Source organism: Marmota monax, unplaced genomic scaffold (assembly GCF_021218885.2).
Source record: "Marmota monax isolate L192 unplaced genomic scaffold, Marmota_monax_Labrador192_F-V1.1 WCK01_AAM20220418_F8-fsc00020, whole genome shotgun sequence".
Taxonomy (NCBI): Eukaryota; Metazoa; Chordata; class Mammalia; order Rodentia; family Sciuridae; genus Marmota; species Marmota monax.
The window spans coordinates 1,045,063-1,069,650 of record NW_026692912.1 but is presented as its reverse complement, the minus strand read 5'-3'; the positions used below and the strand labels follow the sequence as shown (position 1 = coordinate 1,069,650).

At 33.2% G+C, this 24,588-nt stretch overlaps 1 protein-coding gene and 1 non-coding gene across 17 annotated transcripts in view; one reads left to right on the top strand and one right to left on the bottom strand.

The window, feature by feature from the left end:
• The window catches only part of Fktn (fukutin), a 95,478-nt gene that overhangs the window by 37,901 nt on the left and 32,989 nt on the right, over positions 1 to 24,588 (bottom strand). For 13 of the 16 annotated variants that reach the window (XM_058581608.1, XM_058581603.1, XM_058581604.1 and 10 more), the window contains 3 exons: positions 19,820 to 19,949; positions 17,414 to 17,547; positions 15,557 to 15,684 (listed from right to left, as the gene is read on the bottom strand). In XM_058581608.1, the coding sequence (XP_058437591.1) occupies positions 15,557 to 15,684; positions 17,414 to 17,547; positions 19,820 to 19,949 (392 nt within the window). Of the gene's footprint in view, positions 1 to 3,142; positions 10,832 to 15,556; positions 15,685 to 16,923; positions 17,088 to 17,413; positions 17,548 to 19,819; positions 19,950 to 24,588 lie in introns of those variants that run through there. The other 3 variants (XM_058581609.1, XM_058581610.1, XM_058581611.1) reach the window with 3 other exon arrangements.
• LOC124097539 (U6 spliceosomal RNA) lies at positions 17,066 to 17,168 on the top strand. The gene has a single exon (XR_006853274.1). It is a non-coding gene; the product is annotated as a U6 spliceosomal RNA (small nuclear RNA).

Genomic DNA, 24,588 nt, shown 5'->3' with positions numbered 1-24,588 from the left:
TATTATTACTAGTTAGCGAACCTAAATGAGATAGAGACACCATTGACTACAATTGAATTTGACCTTTTTAAATGTTAAGTTTGCATTCAACTCTTGAGTTGGAAGAGTAGGCCATAATTTCATAGGAATTGCCTGCAAAACACAGATGGGTTATTCTCATTATAGATCTTATCTCTTCTAACTCCTAATTTCTTTTCCTTGTGTTATTCCAGTGCCTAACTTCTCTAGCAAACTGTTTAATACAAACTGGGTTAGCAGACATTCTGATATTAGTGGGAAGGCTTCTAAAGTTTATATTTAAATATGACTGTTCACTCTAGGTTTTTGTTATATTTTCTTTATTAGTTGAAAAAAATTCTATTTTGTTTAAAAGGCCTTTTATTTTTAATTACAAAACCTTATCAATAGTTTTAAGTATCATCTATTAAACAGCCATGCAGTTTTTTCTCCCTTTAATCTTATAATACTTTATTTATTTATTTTTTTATTTTTAAAACTCGATTTATTTATTTATTTATTTATTTTTATGTGGTGCTGAGGATCGAACCCAGGGCCTTGCATGTGCAAGGCGGGAGCTCTATCGCTGAGCCACAACCCCAGTTCCCTTCTAATATTTTAATATGGAGAATTATACTAATATACACTGGAAAAAATTTTTCATTTACTTAGGATATTTTCATCTGTGTTCTTTGGGACTATAATTTCCCTTAAAATTTTCTAGATTACCCATGTCCATATTTCATATTAGTCTCATAAAATAAATTGCCTAGATATCTCTTTTTTTATTTTCTAAAATAGGTTATATAATATTGGGGTAACCTATTTTATATGGTATGGTAAGACTTTCCTGTATATTTTCTAGGCATAAATGTCTTAGTAGAGAAAAGAAGGGGAAAGAAGGATTTTTGATCACTATTTCAGTTTCTTGAATGAATATAGGCTATGTGAATTTTCTTGATTTTATTTTGGTTAAAATTTTTCTAGAAAATTATTCTTTTTCACATTTTTGCCTAACTGTTGCATTTACTGTCCTAAAGTCATCCATGGTATTTTCTGAGAGTCGACATAATATAGTTAAGGACACAATGAGTAAGACATCATGAATTTGAACACTGCATATTGTCTTTACTTTTTCTCTTTTCTTCTCAGTCGTGCTAGATGCCATTTATTTTACTAGTTTTAAAATTAAATCTTTAAGAATCAGCATTTGGAATTGTTGGTTGCTTCCTATTTCATTAATTTCTTCTTTTGATTTCTTTTCTTCATTTTCCTCAAGCTGTCTGTATTGTTATTTAATTTTCTCCAAGTTCGAAGTTTGATTTTTTTAATGTGTATTTTTCAGTTAAGTGGTTTTAAGGCTATAAATTTAGCTCTAACCCTTTAACTATAGCTTGTATATTTTAGTATACAGTACATTCATATCTTTGAGTCCTAAATATTTTATAACTTCTATTATAATTTCCTTTTTAATTCATTAATTATTAAGGAGTATGTTTAAAAGATTCCCTCAATTTAAAAAATTCCCACCAGACAACAACACATTAAGGAAAGCAAACTTCTGGCCAATATCCTTGATAAATATAAAAGTCTTAATAAAATATTGGCAAATCACACAGAAAAACACATTAAAAGGATACTGCACCAAGATCAAGTTGTTCTCATACCAGTCATGCAAGGTTGGTTCAACATATGCAAATCAATAAATATAATTTACCACATAGAGTTATGGACAAGAATCACATGATTATCTCAATAGACACAGAAAAAACATTTGACAAAGCCTAATGCCCATTATCTTTAAAACACTACAGAAGCTAAAGATAGAAGGAACTTACTTTAACATTATATTGGCTATATATGACAAACCCAAGGCCATCATCATACTAAACAGAGAAAAACTTAAAGTATTTCCTCTAAAAACAGGACCAAGAGAAGGATGCCCACTCACCACTCATATTCAACATACTCCTTGAAACTTCAGCCAATCAGGCAAGAGAAGCTCATGAATAGCATTTCATCTTGGTGAACTGTTTCTTTGAAAGATTATATAACAGACCTTCTAATACTTTATTTCTCCCCCTAAATTCTATCTTGTCTGATAACCATATCATAGTACTAATTTTCTTTGGTTAATACCATTGGGTATCTCTTTTTCCATCCCTGTAATTTGCAAACTTCCTGTGTGATTTTGCATTGGGTATGCCTCTTGAAAGTATTATACAGCTAAATTTTGTTTTCCCATTTGAATAATCTTTGAAGTTTTATAGGTTAGCTTAATTTGCTTACATTTACTGTATTAAATTATATAGTGTACTTATTTTGAACTAGTCTTGTGCCAGAATACCCAGGCTCAAATTCTGGCTTGATCAGTAATTAATTGTGTGACATTGGCCAATTTCCTTGTACCTTAATTTTCTCATTTATAAAATGAGGATAATAACAGTACCTACACTTCAGAGGGATATTAGTGTAGAAAGAATAAATAAATGTAAAGTGTTCATATTGGTATCTAAAACAATGTTGATTGTTGTTATAATTATTTTTACATGTTTTCAGTTTACCATACTTTTCCTTTGACATCCTCCTCTACTTTTCCTATCTTCATTTGGATTAATATATTCCCTTCTGTTCTCTGCTTATTTGGACATTTTAGATAATTATATTCTAGCTACTGAACATACTTACTTCACTATAACATTTTCTATTAAAGACCAAATTTATGTGCAATATCTATCCTCTTCTTAAACATGTAACTTAGTATACTTTACTCCTTGAACAAAGACATATCACCTTCTCCTCAACTGTCAGGAGTCTTCTTTTTTGACCTTTCTCATTTTAATATAATAAGTTAGTTGTCAACATCATTATTTTTATATGCAATGGCTAACAAATTTAATGACATTTTCTCATTTTTTTTGGCTCACCACTATTTTATATGTATCACATTTTCCCTCCAAGTTGTTAATATGTCTCTAAGAATGGGTTTATGAGGCATAAACTTTCTTAAGTCTTTGTATATATGTAAATGTCTTTATTTTTATCTCATACCTGATGTTAGTTTTAACTAAACATAACATTCTAAGTTGGCAGTTATTTCTCCTTGGCTTTTGGAAGATGTCCTAGCTACTTCTAGGACATCTTTTAGGCTCAACTGTTGCTAAGGTATACTTGGTGCTTCTTTGTGAGCAATCTATTTTTTCACATAGCATGTATAAATATTTTTTGGTATTGGTTTCCTTAAGATGAATTTCAGATTTATTATTTATTCTGCTTATAATTTGAAAATTATATAAATACTGCTTCATCATTACTTATTCTTTTAGCTCAGCTGTATTATCTTTAAGACATATTCACAGTACTTTGTGTCTGTAGCAAACAGATTATGACAAAGTGAGGAATTACTGTCACATTAATTATATGTCATCATACCAATCTTGCTCTTAAACAGTCAGATAAAAATTAAACTCAATTCTTGAAAACCAAAGTTATAGTAACTTTGCTGCCTCATATTTTTTTTTAAATCATTTTTTATACTAAATACTTCACAATCCCACCATGGAAAATAAAGAGTAAAAAGAGTTATACAGGAATTACTAATATACTTTTCAGAGTCTAGGCTGAAATACAGTATCTCTAAGATCTTTACTAATTTCATTCTTCAGGCCTGTCCTAAACTACTATGTTACATATTTATCTGTGTATTTACATACTCAGATAGAAGAGAGAATGTACGTGTTTTATATGGTAAATTTCTACCTATGAACTTCATTTTGCCACTGACTTCCACTGTAAATTGAGTGATCCTACCTACCCTTACTGTCCAGTAAGGAATATACACAGCAAACTCTGCTATGTGATCCCTATAGGACCTCTGCCTCAGGGACCAAACTAGTAGTCAACTGTGCTACAGGAGAAACAAGAAAAAAAATGTATATCAATAAGCAGACCATGACGCTGGTAGAGCACGTGCCTTGCACATGTGAGGCACTGGGTTTGATCCTCAGCACCACATAATAAATAAAGGTATTGTGTCCATCTACAACTAAAAAAATACTTTAAAAATATATAGGCCAATTAAAGCCTATAAAATAGGTATCATTTAATTACCTATTTTTACCTGAATGCACGTACATAACAACCACATCAAAAACAACCACTTTAAAAGATACATAAAATTTGTCTTCAGTGCTAGAGGACAAAGACTCAGGACGTTTTTATGTCTGCTGAATAATTTCCAAAAACTAGATCTACAGCTCATCAATGAAAATCAGACATTAGCTGTATTTGTTTTCCACAATTTTACTAGCATTTCTCTTCAGAGAAATAACTTAAATACTCAAAAATAGAAATTAAAATTATGACTTCAAATTTCATGCTAAATACAGAAGGCCTCTTTTATTTTGATGTCAGATAACCCAATTTATCTAATCAAATGCAAAAGTCTTGAAATTTATCATTACAATTAGGTCTGCCCTTGCCAAATTCATTGTTTCTGTTCCCATGTATCTCTGCATTTTAATATAGAAATCTTGGATTCTTTTCTCTTAATATCAAAGTCACAAAATATTTTTTAATATTTTTAACCTAAGTCAATTTTAAAAAAAATATTTTTTAGTTGTAATTGGACACAATACCTTTATTTAATTTATTTATTTTATGTGGTGCTGAGAATCGAACCCAGGGCCTTGCACGTGCTGGCGAGCATTCTACTGCTGAGCTACAACCCCAGCCTCCTAAATCAATTTTTTGAGGTATAATTTACATAGAATGAAATGTACTAATTTTAAGTGATAAATATTGACAAATGTATAACCTATATAGCCACCATTTTAATCAGGATAGAGAACACTTCTACCATCCAGAGTTTCCTGTGTTCCTTGCCATTCAGTAGTCAACCCACCCGGTCCCTAGGCAACCCCCAATATTATTACACTCATCACTGGTTTTGCTTGTGCTACAGCAAAATAAAATACAAGTAAATACACAGTATGTATTGTTCCTTACTTCTTTTACTTAGCATAATATTTTGAAGATGCATCCATCCATAGTATTCTATCATCTGAATATATCATAATTTGTATAACTGGTCACCAGACTGTGTGCATTGATTTAGGATGATTTTACTTTTTTAGCTAGTACGAATAAAATTGCTAGGAACATTTGTGTCTAAGTCTTTTAGTAGAAACATGTTTTTGTTTTGTTTTCTCTTAGGATACTACCTAACTTAACCCCTTACAGAATTATATTCAAATATATATATATATTTCAAAAATATATAATTTTTACTTTACACAAATGAAAGATTTGCTGTTTATTCATTCCGAAGGCATCTTCTCTTAAAACAAAACAAAACCCCAAGCTCACTATATAAGTAGCTACCAGTTCTTATAATGTATAAGTATACAATTTACCATGTAACATTTATTCACAGTTCTTCCCTCAACCCCTCAATTTTACACCTGCTACTCACTAGCAGTTTGGAGGTGTAATTAAGGAGACCTAAGACATAATCTATGTTATAAAATATGAAGACATAAATAGAGCAGGAAGTACGAGATCATTTTAGAAAAGTCAATGTTTTAAATACACTCATTTAAAGAAATTATTCAAATTTGCTTTTTAGCTTCACAGCTGTATGTACTAAAGAGACAAATGTTTTTTGAGAGCTATAACTACAGTAGAATAGTATCAATCTATAAGGCTGAGAGACAATGAGGGAGGACTCTATATCTAACTCTAGTCTTTAACTTCTAGGGAAGCACAGTGATTGCAAATAACTAACAACTTAATTTTATGGTTTTAATTCTCCAAAGGTGCTGGTTGGATCAAGTCATTAATCTGATATCATCCTATCATCTTCACAAAACAATGTGGAATAAACTTAAGAGGCTTTGATTTAGTTTCAAGTAGGGTTCAGATCTCACTCAGCTCTATAGATGATGTACCAATGTACCAAGACTGATTTTATTTATCACTTAGAAAGGACTGACAAATCAGCAAAAGTACTTTAATAAAGCATGAGGGAAGTAAAGGGAAAAAATTTATAAAAATTCAGAGCAAGAGATTATATCCAGATAGAGATACCAAGGAATAATTTAAAGGAGGAGGCAAATCCAATGCCTTTGACTGGGCAGACTTAGGAACTACAATAATGGAAGATAATCTGGTATTACTAGTGACTTATTTAAAATCTTTGACTAAAATCAAGTTTCAAAAGGCAGGGTGTCTAAATGCAATGTGGTACCCTGGAATGGAACAGAAAAAGGATAGTAGAAAAAAGGATAGCAGAAAACAGGTGAACAAAAGCAAGTCGAGATTGATCTTTTTTTTTTTTTTTTTTTTTAGGGCTGGGATAGAACCCAAGGGTGCTTTACCACTGAGCCACATCCCTAGCCATTTTAATTTTTTAAAAATTTTGAAACAGGGTCTCATTAAATTGGTGAGGCTGGCTTTGAACTTGCAATCCTACTTCAGCTTCCCAATGTACTGGAACTATATCCATGTGCCATGGCGCCTGGCCTTAACTTGATCTTTACTTCATATCACATAAAAAGGACATAAGAAATATCAACTATAATACATTGAACTACATTAAAATTAAGAACTTTTTTTTTTTAAAAAAAGAGAGAGACAGAGAGAGAGGAAGAGAGAGAGAGAATTTTAATGTTTATTTTTCTTAGTTTTCGGCAGACACAACATCTTTGTTTGTATGTGGTGATGAGGATCGAACATGGGCCGCACGCATGCCAGGCGAGAGCACTACCGCTTGAGCCACATCCCCAGCCCCAAATTAAGAACTTTCATTGAACAAAAGTTACCACTAAGAAAGTGAAAAGAAAAAAAGAACAAATTGAGAAGCTATTTTCAGTATAATTTAAGCCACAAACAGTAAGAAAAAGACTGACAACTCAAATAAAATACTGATAAAACATTTAATAGGTACCTCACAAAAAAGAGCAAATAAATGATCTATAAAAATGAAAGAGTGGTGGCCCTCACCAACTCATTCAGGAAATGGAAATTAAAACTACAACATGGTAACACTACACATCCTCCAAAATGAATAAAATTAAAAAGTCTCACAATGCCAAGTGTTGGCAAGAAAGTGAATCAATGAAAGTCCTATGAAGTGTAAATTTGTACAACCAACATTTGAAAACTATTTGTAAACAAAAGAATGAATATTTGTATTTCCTATGAGGAAGCTATCCCACACTTTCTGTATTGCTATATCCCACACTACTTCTATGGTCTGAATGTTTCTGTCCCCTCAAAATTCTCACATTGAAATCATAACCCTCCAAGGCAATGGTACTAAGAGGTGGGGACTTTAGGAGGTGAGTGGGTCATGAATGGGATTAGTATCCTTATAAAAGAGGCCTGAGGAATTCTGCTTGCTCCTCCCACCATATAACGACAGAGGGAGAAGCTGACAGTCTGCAAGCACCAAAAGATCTCACCAGAGCCCAATCATGCTGGCACTTGATCTTGTACATCAAGCCTCCAGAACTGTGGGAAATAAATTTCTTGTTAAAAGCCACCCAGTTTATTGTATTTTAATGGATTAAGATAAACATGAACAAGGGTACTGTGTAGAATGTTTACTACAGCATCATCTAAAATAGCCCCAAGCTGAAAACAACCCCAGTAGCCAACTACAGTGGACTTAATAAATACTTGTAGTACAAACACATACAGCAAAGAAAATGAACAATAGCAACAACATGAATGAGTCTCACAAACATAATGTTCAGTGAAAAGATATCAGGGGCTGGGGATATAGCTCAGTTGGTAGGGTGCTTGCCTGGCACGCACAAGGCTCTGGGTTCAATCCCCAGCACCACACACACACACACACAAAAAAAAAAAAAAAAAAAAAAAGATGAGGAACACGATTCTATTTCTGCAAAATGAAAAACCAGGTATAACTAAACTAATATTAGAAGACAGGACAGTTGTATCTTTGTGGGAAAAAGGAGTTGATTGTGAGGGCAAATATATAGGCCTCTGGGATGCTGGTAAATATTGTTTTTTTGTCATACCACGGATTGAACCCATGGCCTTGTACATGTTAGGCAAACACTCTATTTTTAAACCACAACATCAGCCTTTTGTATTTTGAGATGTGATCTTGCTAAGTTGTCTAGAATCACAAACTTGTGATCCTCCTGGGATTATAGGAGTGCACCACCACACCAGGTCCAAATATCATTTTTTTTTTGCAGGGAGGTGGGTACAGGGTATTGAACTCAGGGGCACTTGACCACTGAGCCATATCCCCAGCCCCTATTTTGTATTTTATTTAGAGACAAGGTCTTACTTGCTTAGCACCTTAACTTTGCTGAGGCTGGCTTTGAACTCGCAATCCTTCTGTCTCAGCCTCCTGAACTGCTGGGATTACAGGCCTGCGCCACCTCACCAGGCTCCAAATATCTATTTTTTGACTGAGATTCTATCTACATGATTGTTTACTGGATGATTTTTGGAGCTAAACACTTTCTGTATGTGTACCTTTGTGTGTATGTGTTACACTTCAATTAAAATATTAATGATTATTTTCTATTTCCTAATCTTCTCTAGACTATAAACTTATGTTTTACTTTGAATCCTTAAGAGTTCTTGAATTCCCATTCAGATTGAGGACTCCCTTGTTCATAGCCAGGCATGGAGGGTTTGTTTGTTTGTTTAGTTTCATTTTACTACTTTTCCCAATTACCTCCTGTTTAGCATAGGTTCTCATACACCTAAGTCTAGCTTACTATACCAGCTTTTTCTGTAGGTTTCTGTACTAACAGTCTCTTTCACTTCTTCATGCCTACACATATTAGCTATAACAGTATTCCTCAACAGGGCTTGTATCTTATTACATTCCCCACCTAAAGCCCTAAGAGATTCTATTGTTTATTACATTAAATAAAAGACTCTGCAGTCAAATATTAAGTCTTTCTGTCAATTAACTGCTTCACCAATATTGCTCAATATCATCTTTCTACACTCAGATTAAATCTCCTTCCTTAGAGCCAACTCAATCTAATTTAATAGCAATATTCAAATTGTGCTGCCTCTACCCTTACCTCAGCATTCTCTGTACTTGTTTTATTCTTACAAACTGTCTCTCTGCAATTATGTAGTATAAGTTTGTATTCATCTTTGTTACATCTGGTAGGCTTTAATTCACTATTTGTGATATTTTTTTTCTAATTATTACATGGCAATGAACCTCCCTAACTGGACTTCGAGGTTCTGCCTGCTTAACTCAGAATCAGTGGACAACTGAGAATCTATTATGTGTCAAGCACTGAATCAGGTAATTTCACAATATTATTCAATATAAGCATTACATGCCATGAGGTATGCAGTGTTATCTTCATGTTATGGAGAAACCTGAAGCTCACTCAACTAAAATCACACATGTATATTTTAGATATAGAAGTCTCTAAATAAAAAGTGCCTAACAAATAATCAAAATGAAATATTCAGATATATTGTAATATTTTATAGATAAATTTTGAAAATGCAACTGAAAGGTTGGGAAAAAGATGTGCTTTGCACCACTAAAAGCCAATAGATGTTTGGAAAAGTTAACAGAAAGGTAATAACTGTTAGTAACTTGCCATGGATGGCTGATCCATTTTTATGATGCTTCAAAGATATATTAGATTAATGAGAAAAAGTGAAAAAAAGTTACTTAAAGGAACTATCAGGGGAGTCATGAAGGACTATAATTAAATTGCAAAACTCAGTAACATGTAGTAAAGTTTGCACTCTCATTCATTCATGCTGATTACACAAAAATTTGTATCATTTTTTAGAAAGGCAATCTGGCAATGAATCAAAGCTCTAAAAGGCTCACTTTTTTTCAGAATCAGTAAACATCAATTAATCCACACATCCATTCATTCATTAATTCATTTAACATATTTACTGAGCATGGAGTTTAGCTTGGGGTAAATAATAAATGTGATATATAATCGCTGATGACCTCAATGGCAAAGCTATAAAATTTCTATGTATGATGATATGGCCAAATAAAGACAATTTGACCTTATTTCCTTTTATTTATTTTTATTAATGTATTAATTGTACATATTAATGGAATGATAGTTCAACACATATATATGATGAGCACTGATCAAATGTAGTCTCTCTTTATCCCTCACCTCTTTCCAAATGATAATTATCAGTATTCTACACTCAAGTCAACTTTTTAAAACTTCCACGTAAGAGAGAACATGCGGTACTTATCTTTTTTGGTCTGGCTTATTTAACAATGTCCTCTAGTTACATCTATTTTTGCTACAAATTATAGGATTTCATTCTTTTTTTTTTTTAAATGGTTCAATAACATTCCTGTGTGTATGTAAAAATCCCTAAAAAAGCTTTTATTTTATGCAAAGATATACTATCAGACTTTCTTAAATTTAAAAAAAGGAACAATCAGAATAGAAAAAAATAGTTAACCAAACCTATTATTAGGACTTTCTCCATACTCCTCTTAAGTCTGCCTAACCAACCTGTTTTGAAATTACACTTCCTTGCAGTTGTTTCTAGATAGGGTTGATCTGGCACCTCAACTATAGATTGCACATAGTTCAATTACTCTACTGCTGACATAAAGTACTTTAATGTTATATTGTTTTATGGTCTAGATTACGAGATCCTTGAGAGCAGAAACTAAGTTATATTCACATTAGTATCCTGAAAATAGACTAGATAGAAATAAATTTTATAGAAATTAAGTAATAAATTACAAAGGAGTCACACTCGGATATGAATGTAGTTCTCCAAGTATGAATCCAAATTTTCTGAAGATCTATCCAATAAGCAGAAACTGAAAATATAAAAATATAAGAAGATATAAGGAAAAAAAAAAAAAGAAGATATAAGGAACCACTCACAGCCTAGGGATGGAAAATTTCCTATTTGAGGATGCAGCAGTAGCTGTATTACTGCAACTATGTTTTCATGGAAGAATTATTCATAATACTAAAAAGATTAGTATTAAGGACATGGGCTTATAGTAAGGACATGGGCTCTACAGTGATATTGACCTAGGTCTGAGTCTTAGCTCTAACTAGATTCCTCATTCATTAATTAAAGAAAACAATATTAAACTCTCCCTTATAAGTCTATTTTAAGGGTTAAACAAGATGATGCACATAAAAGTGTGGTAGTGTCTAGCATATAGTAAGAATTCAATAAAAGTTAACTATTGGGTTGGGGATAGCGCTCAGTGGTAAAGCATTTGCCCAGCATGTGCTCAAGGCCCTGTTTGATCCCCAGCACTACCAAAAATAAAATAAAATAAAAGTTAACTATTATGATTACCTCTAAAATTCACACCAGCTGATTTAGATGGATAGGTAAGAAATAACCCAAAGAAACCTAACCAGGAACTGTAACTGTAAAGTTATGGAATAGAAACTTCACATTCTGGAGGCACAGTTTTATATTCACCATTTTTTATTACTAGTGATCTAAATTCTCAAGAAGACAAATAGATACAAAAAATGAAGGGCTGGGGTTGTGGCTCAGTGACAGCGCTTGCCTCACATATGTAAGACACTGGGTTCGATCCTCAATACCATATAAAAACAAATAAACAAAATAATAAAGATATTGTGCTCATGTATAACTAAAAAATATTTTTTTTAAAAAAATGAAGACAATAGTTAAAAACAAAATTTGGAATTTGAATATTTGATAAAAGATGACTTTATGTTCAGGAGTTAAAAAGAGTGAACAGAATGAGTGTTATGATACCTGTAAGAAAATGCTTGCCCAGAGAATAGAAAACTAAGTCAGTGCTGTGTTTAAGTGCTATGCTTTGTGCCTATACAGCATAGCAGTAGTAATAGCCGCATAGTAATGATAGTAGTGGCAGTAGCTAATTCTGACATGGTACTTACAATGTGGCAGGCACTGTTCTAAATGAGTTACATTAACTCACTTACCCTTTTAACTCTTAGCAGAAAACATTTAGGCTCAAGTTGAACAGGTCTGAGGTTAAATTTTGGCTCTGACATTCATGGCCAATGATCTTGAATAAAATTACTTTACTTCTCTGAGCTGTAGTTTCCTCATGTCTAACAACTGGTGAAAATACCTAGCCCACTGTGACAATATAAGGATTATCTAAAATTAAATACATAAAGTACCTATCATAGTGCCTTATATCTAACAGATACCCTGCTAGCTGTATCTTTATTTTTGCTGTTAATATTCAAATTATTATTCAATCTTATGACCAAGACATTTTTCTGTAGGCAAGCAGAGTAAAGTTTAGAAAGAAGAGAATCTTTCTCTCCAGAGTTCCTTTCAGTCTCTTAAAAAATGGCACACTTTCTATTATGTTTCTCAGCATGAACTACACATGAATAAAAAATAGAGTATTATAAAAGATAAAAAGACCCTTACATTAGTTTTAAAGGTTTGGGTTCTTCCCCCCTAGGAATGGTAGTGTTAAAAATAGATTTCCTTAAAGTAAACAGTGCCGAAAAGAATGAAAATGGCATATGGCTAGGGGAATCTTCCAAAGAAACTATTTCACACAGCCATCTCCTGTTCTTTTCTCTGTCTTTTAAGGTCACAGTAACGTGATAGAAAATCTGGGACTCACACCATCTGTCCAGACAGTTCTATCACTGCTCATTTCTCTTGTTAAATAGTCAGAACACTTCACACTTCCCAAACACTGCTACTATAAAGAGCAGTTGAAGCAGAATGAAAGAAGCTTTTTCTATCCAGAAATGTAGTGGTTGGAAATGAACAGTTCTTTTGAGGTTTGTGAGTTTCATATCATGTCAGTAAGAAGAAAAATTCACCCCTTAGAAGGAAATTTAAGAACAAAAGGACTCTAATACTAGCTCTAGAAATTATCTTTCTTTAAAAAAAGGGTGGCACTCTTGTATGAGTTCTTTAAGAACAGATGTGGCACTTTCATACTGAGATAATTACACAGATCTCTAATCTGTACATTTCTCATAAGACTAAGAGGAGGAATAGTTTACTACCACTAGTACTACTAATAATAATACAGGTAACAATTACTTAGCATTCATGACATTTTTTTTTCTTTGATACTGGTTATTGAACCCTAGAGGGCTGAGTCACACCCCCAGCCCTTCTTATTTTTTATTTTGAGACAAGATCTCACAAAGTTGTTTATGGCCTTACTAAATTACTGAGGTTGGCCTTGAACTTGCCATCCTCCTGCCTCAGCCTTTTGGCTACTGGAATTACAAATGTGTGCCACAAAGCCTGGTTACTCCACGCATCTTGTCATTCTTCATAGCTTTCTTTTTTAAAAATTACCTGTTTTAATCCTTAAAATCACTTTATGTGGCAATTTATCATATTATTTCCATTTTACAGTTGGGAAAACTCTGGAAAAAGATGAAAAAACTTGCCCAAAGTAATGTAGTTGGTTAAATGTAGTGCTGGGATTCTAAAGCAAGCACACTGGCTCCATGCACTATTTTTTATTGTTATACTTTAAAACAAATTTTTCAAAAACCCCCTAATTATATATTAAAATTGGCATCTCTTTCATATTTTAAGCAAACTATAGTTGAATGTCTAAAACATTTAACCCTCATGTTCATTTAGCCGCAATGACAGTCAAATATATACTTATTAATTTACTAATTTCTGTTTTATTAATTTACTAATTTCTGATTCATTAATTTACTAATTTCTAATTCTTTGAATCAGAGTTTACCCAGCAAAAAGGAGTTTGTTGTCATTTAGAAAGAAAAGAAAAACTATAATAAAAGCTTCAAGAATGTGCTCTAGGATCAGCATCAGTTTGGGGATGCTTTATGACTCTGAAAAAAGGTTTGAACTACTCTCAAACTTTCAGAACAAGTTCAATCTTACATAAAGACTCCTTGCCTTCAGATAAAAATTCAGGGATCCCAGGAGGGTGGGTCAATGTACTTAGAAGAAATCAGGATGAGTCTGGAAATCCTTCCTATTTATAGAATTCTCCTTTATGTTCAATGGCTCAAATATATTAACTAATAGAAGCCCCAATCTCAGGTAGTTGGTGAGGTAAATTTATGCCACTGGGTCACGTGACTACCATGATAATGGCACTAATGATAGTGATCACATTGTAATCATAAAATTAATAATACTAGATAACAATATCAATAAGTCCCTAAATGCTGCTAACTTACTAAGTACTAAGCACTAAGTTATGTACGGGATATTGTGAATAGTGGTTAAAAGTCTGAACTCTAGATACAGACTGCTGTCTGACTGCTTCATTTACTTGAACAAATAACACTCAAGTTCTCAGAGCCTCACAGATCCTCAGGTTGGGTTGTGCCTGAAACAGTGCTATAGCAGTGTTCAGAACAGTGCTGATACAGTAGTTCTTACCTAAATTTAATAGATGAGGCACTTCATGTTCAGAGAAGTTGAATTGTCAAAGTTAGGGTGGAGATGAAATTTCTCAGGGTTGCCTGACCCAAGCCTATGCTCTTTGGGCTGGTGTGCTCTTGCTCACTCTCTCTTTCCATTCTACCCCACTCCGTGGATGGTGTGCATTACAGAAGAGAGCAGGTACTCTAATGTCATTTTTGTCTTATCCAATATAAGAGTCTGAGTAGGTCAGCATTTTAAAAAATTTAAGTATTAATGATACCAATCTAACATACTAAATTTCATCAATTCTGAACACCTCTCTTCCCAATCTGTGAATCATGTGTCATATAACAGTGTTTTCCCTTTATTAGTCACATGTAAAATACTGTTACATCATTCATTGATAAACTATGGTAGCTGTTATGGCCAAAGTATATTCTTTATTTCTATATTACAGGCACATTTCTAAAGCTTGCCCAGCACTCATTTAAACTTCATTTAAACTTCATTTCACCATGACTATCTCCTTACCAACCCTAACCCATTCCTATATAATTATCAGACTCCTATAACTGTGATGGGCAGTGTTTTTTACTTTATTCTCTGAGCTTGATTTTTGTGTTCCTTGCTTTGATATTCTCTTTTTGATGACTTCAGAGTTTTGATCATGACTCCTTCAATTGATAAACCTAGGAATATTTCCTCCTCCCAGACTGTCCTTTTAGGAGGTTCTCCCTTCACGGGTATAACTAGACTCTATGGGTAAGCTAAGAAAGCATAAACTAAATAATGGAGTCTTGACAAATGTGGGTTCTTTTTCTTTCAGTTATTCCCCTGTTTTTTAAAAATTATTCTTTTTAAATATTTATTTTTTTAAGTGTAGATGGACACAACACAATGCCTTTATTTTCGTGTGGTGCTGAGGATCGAACCCGGGTCCTGCCCATGCTAAGTGAGCGCTCTACCGCTGAGCCACAATCTCAGCCTCAAAACTATTTTTTTTTTTAGTTGTAGGTGGACACTATATACTTATTTATTTTTATGTGGTGCTGAGGATCAAACCCAGTGCCTCATATACGCGAGGCTGGCACTCTACCACTGAGCTATAGCCCTAGCCCTCCCCTATTTTTTTCTTTCTGAAATTACTTCTATAGCCACTTTTAATAAATACTTATCTGATTCGTACTTAAATTTTTTTCCTGATTTGGCCTGAGTGCCTCCATTCCACATATGGTCAGTCTCTTCATAGAAGAAAAAAATGTCAAGTTTTACATCATCTTTTCCCTGGAAGGATAGTTCCAAGCTGTCTTCCACCTAGGGTGAAGATGAAAACTTTCATAGATTGAAATAATGGCAATACATTTAAAAAAAAATTTAGAAAAATAAAAGGATTCTTATCTTTTATATATACAGAGCATTAATTTTAAGATACATGTTTTTTTCAAGTTGTAGCACCTCTGAAATTAGGATGTATCAGTAGTAATGTTTAATTTCTTAAATGCACATAAAAATAATGTTTCTTACAACAGATGACAACTCAGAGTAAATGACTTATGGTAGTTAAAATTATCACTGCAGAGAAAATGGAAACATTCTGCTCCAGAGTCCCTTTCTGACTAAAGAAGGAAAGGATCCAAAGAAAAATTACTTCCTTAATAACCAAGAAAAACAATCAGGAAATAAGTCTCTCATCATAATCAATCGATAAGTAAGTAAAGCAGCATTTCATATAACCACATACTAGCACAGATCATTACATTATATACATGATAAAAGAATAAATAAAAAATTAAGGTACAGAAAAAAAATTGAGAGGATTTCCTTAAAGTACTTATCCTATAAATAATTATGTGTCCATCAGATTTGGTATAGCTGTCTATTTCATTAGTAGTGACATAAAAATTTGTGTCCCCTCCACCCTCCAAATCAGTGAGCTTCTCAAAGATAAGAACTGTAATTTATTCATCTTCGTGTTCCAGGTGCAGAGAACAGTACCAGACATGGTGAATGTTCAGTAAATGTTAAATGACAAAAGCTCTATTGCTTTGACTTAGACCTCAGGAAAATATCTGATTAAACCTTTTTAGAAAAATAGGATGATTATTTTTGATGAAAGAAATAATTTTCCAGAGACTAAATATATTTCTACTTGCTTTACAGGATAATACTTCCCCTGGGACAGGCAAATTAAGAGCAAGATGATCACAAAGGGTCATGGGCTTAGGAGCATAGAAATCAAATTGTCTGGAGTAACATTTTATCTTCACCATAATATCCTATCCCTGAGAAATAGACCTCTGAGGAAACTGCTATAACTTAAGACATGTGAGATAAACAAGAAATTGAAGTACTTCTTTAAAATGATTCTAAATTTCTACCCCCTAGCAATCAGTGAAATGTTTTGTGTTGATAATTATAATGACATTAATTCAGAGATAAACATAAAATTAAATGACTAATGAGAAACAATATAACTTCAGATAAAGTGGATGGGATTACTTTTTACATTAAGTTTTTATTATTGCCTAATAAAGTAACAATAAATTCATTTACAAGAGTCCAAGATCCTTCTTTCCTCTCTGATAGATTAAAAGCCAGATTTTCCAAGCTTTTCATTAAATCGTGCAGAAATCACAAGTGGTAACAAACATCCATTGAATCCATTGATACGGAGTGACAAAATTATATAAGCACTGCTAGCTCCAGCAACACGTATACTAAAATTGGAACAATGCAAAGAAGATTAGCATGTCCCTGTGCAATGATGACACACAAATTGTGCAGTGTTCCATTTTTTTTCATATTGAGCAGTTTTCTTAGGCAAATGTAGTGATCTACTCAGAACTGGACCCCCAATTATATTTAAAATATTTTACTCAACTCACTTATTTTTTAAAAAAATTTGCTACATCTATACCAGCAACACTTGCCAAAATAAACTATTGATATTAAAACAAAAAAAAAATTATGTCTGAGTTACATACTATCAACTCTATCATTGAGATATGTCACTTATAAAATAAAGACAAGTTTTGTTACTGACCTTCCCAAACTTGTGTTTGAGTGGAAGTCCTGCATCCTGAAATGCTATAATAATATCAGATTTGTAATCTTGTATAAAAATCCCTAGGTCAACATCTTTGCTATAAGGAATAATATTGCACTGCCGATACCATCCTAAAACAAAACATAATTTTTATTAAAAATTTAAATTTAAAAATTGGTCATTATAATAGCTGATCTTTGTAACAATGGATTTTACTTCACAGGGTTAGACTGAGAATTCTTTTTCAAAACTATTTTTTAGAAAATTAAATTCCAAATGAAATGACTCAGGTATAGGAATCTGTCCATCTATCTAGTCTATCTAAATTTCTTCACTGGTCTGAGCACTCAACTTCTCATAACCTTTCATGACATATTTAATTTCTGTATAAATCATTAGCTTTAAATGTATTAACTGGGTCATCTACTTTATTTTCATTTTTTAAAGAGAATTGGCATTTATATGAGTAAATAAATGGCCCATTATTGAGCTTCCAACCCATAATGGGCCATCCATTTAAAAAGTTAAGTTGCTGTTCAGAATGTTTAATCATTGACATTTTAGTGATGGAGGCTTCTTTTAAGGTGTGCTAAAAACACTTAATTTTATTAATCATTATACCTTTCCTGAGTCAATATTTATAGAATTAACCAGCTCTGAATAGCTCGTTTCTGATGGATAATATTTAAAAAGGAGCAACATTAGCTTCAATTTTCAACACACTGCCAAAAGATATTAAAATGTTTATTATGTCTATTCACTAAGATACTAGAGCATTGTCCTAAAAAAATAAATTACTGAAGACTTCTGAGTTTCCCTTATTATCCTACTAATCTTTCCATCCAAATTATTTAAAAGTAAACAATATTCCACATTTACCCTAACAGACATTGCTAAATAAGTATCAACAATTATCCTTATAGACAGTGCTATAGGAATTCCAAGATAATCTAATAAATAATTATAAACTATAAAAAATGGAAGGCTCATCTAATACAACTTTCTTATTTCAAAAATACTCTTAAATCAAGAAAAGCATGGGTCTAAAAAGTCAAAACAAACTATGACAAATGTTTACTTTGTTTTTTGAACCCAGGGACACTTTATCCCCACCCCCTTTTATATTTTATTTTGAGACAGGGTTTTGCTAAGTTGCTGAGGCTGATCTTGAACTTGGAATCCTCTTGCCTCAGTTTCCCTAGTTGCTAGGATTATAGGTGTATGCTACCATGCCCTGCTATGACAAAAATGTTTAAGAAGTATTTTTTTTTTCTTAGAGAGAGAGAGAGAGAGAATTTTTAAAAAATATTTATTTTATATTTTTCGGCGGACACAACATCTTTATTTATATGTGGTGCTGAGGATTGAACCCAGGCTGCATGCATGCAAGGCAAGCGCACTACCGCTTGAGCCACATCCCCAGCTCCAAGAAGTATTTTTAATGACACAGACTATAACACAACTTTGCTTCTACAGTTAAACCTTAAAGCAAATACCAAACACTTGTGTGAGCAATGTTCCTCTTTTAGCTTATTCTAGTTGTAAGCTCCTTGATAGAAAGAATCATGTAATCGTCCAATGTGGCCCAACAGAAGGATAACCACATATCAGAGTTTATACCTGTTGTACCAGAATAAATAGCTATGGCATTTCATTTCACTCTCAAAGGTATCCTTATTTGAACAATAAATTATATGGCAACTCTATGAAAGCAGAAGGTGAAGTTCTAATCAAGAAACAATGAATACAGCTACAATCAACCATAGTTTTAATAACAGGAAACAAAAATAGAACAACTTTTAAGATTCTAAATAATTCTAAATTCCAAAGAAGTCTGATCTAATGAATAGTGGTCATAGATTTGAAAATTTTTCTTAGATTCTAATAGCAACTTGTCTAAGGACTACAGAAAAGTCTGTAGTTCTCCCTTGCTGATGAATAATGTTATCTAATCAGTGATACTCTGAATGATATGGAAAAGGTCTGTATACCTTATGACACCCCTTTCACTCTTCCTCTCATTAGATATATAAGTTAAAAAAATATGAGTTTTTTTAAAAAGCAAAAAACAATCTTTAGAATAGAAATAATAAAATGCTAGTTTAAAGATTACCTGAAAATGAACTATAGTCTCCATACATATTCTGATGTAAATTTTATACACGTTACTTACACTGTTTGGTAAATACAAACATAGTCTTCCAAAAATTCTACTTTATATTTCTGAAATTAATTTTCTTTAAAAAAATCAATATTGATCTTTGCTGCATGCATAAATGTTTACTCGGTCTATAAATATTACACTGTGAATGTCACTAATGTTTTATCAACTTAATTGGTTATCCCTAAAGACAAAAAAGGATAAATGACGAGAAGACAAACATAAAGCAGGAAGAATTTTACCTAAGCAAGTTCCACTGCTCAGCCAAAAGCGCACTCCCAATTTCTTTAACGTTTTGGCTGCTAGTTGCAATAATTCCTTAGCACTCTTCCGAAAAACCATAGCTTCCACAGTGTTATCATCAAGGTACTGCTACAGATTAAATAAACAATAGTCAGCTATTAGAGCCATTTCCAAATTGCTGGAAACATTTCTGTGACATCTGAATTATATCTGGTAATTAACCCCATATTATATATATTTTCTATAATAAATATCAAGTTTTATAGTTACTTCTTAGTCACACATTAAAATAAGAATATAAGAGTAGTTTTTAGGAGAGATCAAGAAGGAATACACTTATACTTTTATCAACTTCCTCCTTCCAGTCACAATTTGGCAGGGTGGGCAATTAGGGGGAAAAGAAGGCTAATTAAGATAGTTACAAGTATAACTGAAGCAAAATAAATTAAATGATGCTTTCATCATTCATTGATGCTACTGTCCTTTAAAAACTGCATAGTAAAGAGGAAAGAGGATTTTGAATCAAATTATATGTGTTCAAATTTATGATCATTTCTTTTTAGCTATGACCTTCTGCATATAATCCTGGAAGAAAATAAGTTCAGTGAAGAAGGTTACTTCATGCTATTTATGACATATTTCCCAGTGACTAGAACAGAGCCTGCATTTTTGTTGAATCAATGAGAGAATGAAAGAATAAACAAACCTCTCTTAGATCTAATTTTCTCATCTGTAATTGAGTATAATAATTATACTTACATGATTGCTGGGCAGATTTAAGGAGGAAAATGCCTTGTAAAAGGTGAAGTTTTATATAAATATTATCATCATTTACTCAGTTTTCTTGTTTTTCTGATTTTTTTCATGTTTAGAGTTTTAGGACTGAGGAAAGCACTATAAATTCTTCAGTGATGCTTCACTAACTACAGGACAAAGACCTAAATTATTTGGCCTAGGAGACAAGGACATTATGTTCTGGTCCCTTACTATTGGTCCAATCTAACCTCCGCCCTCCTTACAATTCATTTTGCAGCAATAAAATGTAACTTTCTAATTATACTACAATTTTTCTAGCCTCTATGACTTTATATATGTTGTTTTCTTTGCCCGATATGGTCTATGCCTCTTGAAAAAGACAAAATTTAGTATCATGATTTAAATATGTCCATTTAATTTTTCCTGTTTAGCCAATGAACAGACAAGAATCCTGGGATCCAGAAAGATCTCCAAAATATCAAAGAAGAATAACATGATAGGATGTACCTACTCATTTTATGGACAAGGAAACCAAGGCTCAAATATTTTCCGGAGATCTCCGAGCAAATTAGTAAAAGAACAAGAATGTAACTGTCTAGATATTCCTAGGTCAGTTATCCAGATATTTCCAGATTCCCTTTGATTTTTCACTGAAATTCAATTGGTGAAGCTCATGAATTATTGTGTAATGCATTTTTTTCCTGTGAAAAAAATCAAGTTTAGAAAAATGTATAGTATCCTAATTCTGAACTTTGTAGGTGATTTGTGAAAATAATTAAAAGTAAATAGAGTCAGGAGAAAATTTCCTCTTCTTCCTTCCTGAACTATTCAATGCAAGAGCCATTAGGGAGGGCAGAGCAATAGAGGTTTTTGTGCATAGGGATGGCCTAGTATTATGGGATGTCAGAGCCACTCAGGGTTAGGGAGATCCACCCTGCAGGTGAGCAGCCAGATGCAGGAATTCAGAGACTGAGTAGGGTGACAATGGTGCCTACACAGAGGAGCAGCCCAACAAGGGCAGCAACGTCCATGGCAGGGTGAGAAAAACATCCACATGGGGAGGGGGTCTGTCAAGAGATTGGTTATATATGGGAATACTAAACAAATAAGTAAATATACTAAGAACAATGGAAGTTAAAAAGGGAGCCAGAAATACAAAAATGAACCCTATGTTTTTCAGTTGAAATTTATAATGTACCTGGAATAGAGATAATGATGTGAATTCAGATTTTAGTAGAAAAAGATAAAATATAGAGATACACACCATACCCCTGTCCACTGAGAGGGCCTGTGTGTAGGAAAACCAAATAGCAATGGATACCAGATTCTGGCTTCTATTGTGGTTTGGATGTGAGATGTCCCTCAAAAGCTCACATGTAACACAATAAAAAAAGGTTCTGGGGAGAATGATTGGGTTGTAAAGTCTTAACCTATTCAGTGATTTAATCCTGAAAGGGATTAACTGAGTGGTAACTGAAGTGGTAAAATGTGGCTAGAAGGTAGGGATTGGGGCATGACTTTGGGGTATATTTATCTGTATATGGTTGAGTGGAGTCTCTCTTTGTTTCATGGTCACCATCATGGGAGCTGCTTCCCTCAGTCACACTCTTCCACCAGGATGTTCAGCCTCACCTTGAGCCCCAAGAAATGGAGCCAGCCTTCTATGGATTAAGACCTCTGAAACCATGAGCTCTCAAATAAACTTTTTCTCCCCTAAAATTGTTCTAGTCAGGTCCTTTAGTCACAGTAGCAAAATAATTTACTAAAACAGGTTCTTTAAAGAACCAGAAATCAGAGAAAAAGTTGATCCCAGTCTTGGGGAGGGGAAATTACATAAAAAGCCTAGAACATCTTGTTATGTTAAAATTTTAAGAATATAATCTAATCCCTTAAATAAAATAGGAAACCTTGAGTCTACACTGATAAAAACAAATGAAAGTTTGACAAGGAAGTCTAGGGATGTGGCTCAGTGGTAGGCTGCTTGCCTAGCATGTACAAGTCCCTGGGTTCAATCCTCAGCACTGCAAAAAAAAAAAAAAAAAAAAGTCTGAAGAAGACTATAAAGTAACTTCACACTGGGTGTTAATAAGGAAAAAATAGAAACTTAATGTGAGGCTGGTAGATAAAACAAATCAAGTTCATGATATGAACATAAACAGCAATGGGACAAATCAAAATCAGGCAGCACCTGATGGCATACACTTCTGTGTATTCCTTGTAAAGATGTTTAATCTGAATCAAACATGAGGAAAAATCAGATAAACCCTCAAATGAGTGACATTTTACAAAATATCTGGACCATATTCTTCAAAAGTATCAAGGTCATGAGAGTAATAAAAGAACTGAGAAACCCCAAACAGAAGGAGACTAAGGAGACAGGAAAATTAGTACATGTTCCTTTTTATTATAAAGGTCATTAATGAGATAATTATGAGGATTTCAATGGGAGTAAGTGGTAATTTAAATATGTCCATTTAATTTTTCCTAAATATGTCCATTTAATTTCCTAATTTTTCTTGTTTTTAGAAAATGCTAACTTATTTGAGTTGGTGGAACATCTGATCTACAGCATACTCAAAATGCTATTTGTATTGTATTCACAACTTTTATCTAAGCCTGAAATTGTTTAAAAATCATTATTAAAAAAAAATTTAGGGGCTGTGGGTGTGGCTCAAGCGGTAACTTGCTCGCCTGGCATGAGCGGGGCCGCTGGGTTCGATCCTCAGCACCACATAAAATAAAATAAAGATGTTGTGTCTGCCTTAAACTGAAAAAAAAAAAAAAAAATTAGGAGTCTACAGTGTAAGTTTATTTGATGAATTCACAGTTTGGGCATTATATTTAAGACTATTTGGCGCCATCAAGTGTTCAAATATATACATGCTCACTTCAATTGGAAAACATACTCTCCTGGTTATTTTTTAATCATGGTTCTAACATAAGAAATAATGAAGGAAACATTTAAGAGGATAAGGATAAAAAAATGTTATCAACACCATTCAATAATACCAATACATTAGCAAGAGAAAAAAACAAATTAGGTATCACAAATCTGCCTCATTGTGAGTGAATGATATAGAAAAACATTGTGGATGAATACAAAGTTCCATCTGTTTGTGTCATGAATATGACCTACAAACAGCATTACAGTTTTGCTTTTGGATGGTACTTTAAACACCCGAATGATAAGGCTATAAGCTGATTTGCACTTTGAACATCCTTTATCCATGTTCTTTACTTAAATGCTGATTGTTTGCTTTAATATTTCAAAACCAGGGATAAGAAATATAGAATTAGAAAGTATCAGCTGTCATTGCACACCTGTAATCCCATACCTATCATACCAGTGGCTCAGGAGGTTGAGGCAGGAGGATCACAAGTTCAAAGCCAGCCTCAGCAACTTAGCTAGACCGTAAGCAACTTAGTAAAACCCTGTCTAAAAATAAAACATAAAAAGGTCTAGGTATGTGGCTCAGTGATTAAATTCCCCTGGGTTCAATCTCTGGTAGTACCAAAAAAAGAAAAAAAAAAAAAAAAGTATGATACTCTCCACATTATTTTTTCAGTTATTGTGAATCATTTTACATTTTGTGCTGTCTTTTCACAAATGAGAAAGGCAAATGAGTGGGCAAATGCTTGTTAGGTCTCAAAAAAAAAAATCATTTGATTCAGATAAGCACGAATTCTCCATGTATTTTTGCATATTTTCTTTGTGTCACATACTGTGATAGATACTGGGGCTCCAGAGGTGAATAAGAAAATTATCATCAAGAAATACACATAATTTAGTGGGGTGATAAGATAGACATTTGCAAAACACTGTGATAAATGCCATGACAAAGGTGGCAACCAGAGCAATTTCCTTAAGGCAGGAAGAGTGAGTCTTGTTTAAGCACCAAACTCTCTTCTGCTTCCTGATACCATGTGGTAGGTTATGCTGGGCAGCCCTTGCCTACAAGAGTAAGCCCAACCACACATATGATTTTTTAGTTTTTTATCCATGAAGCTCAGT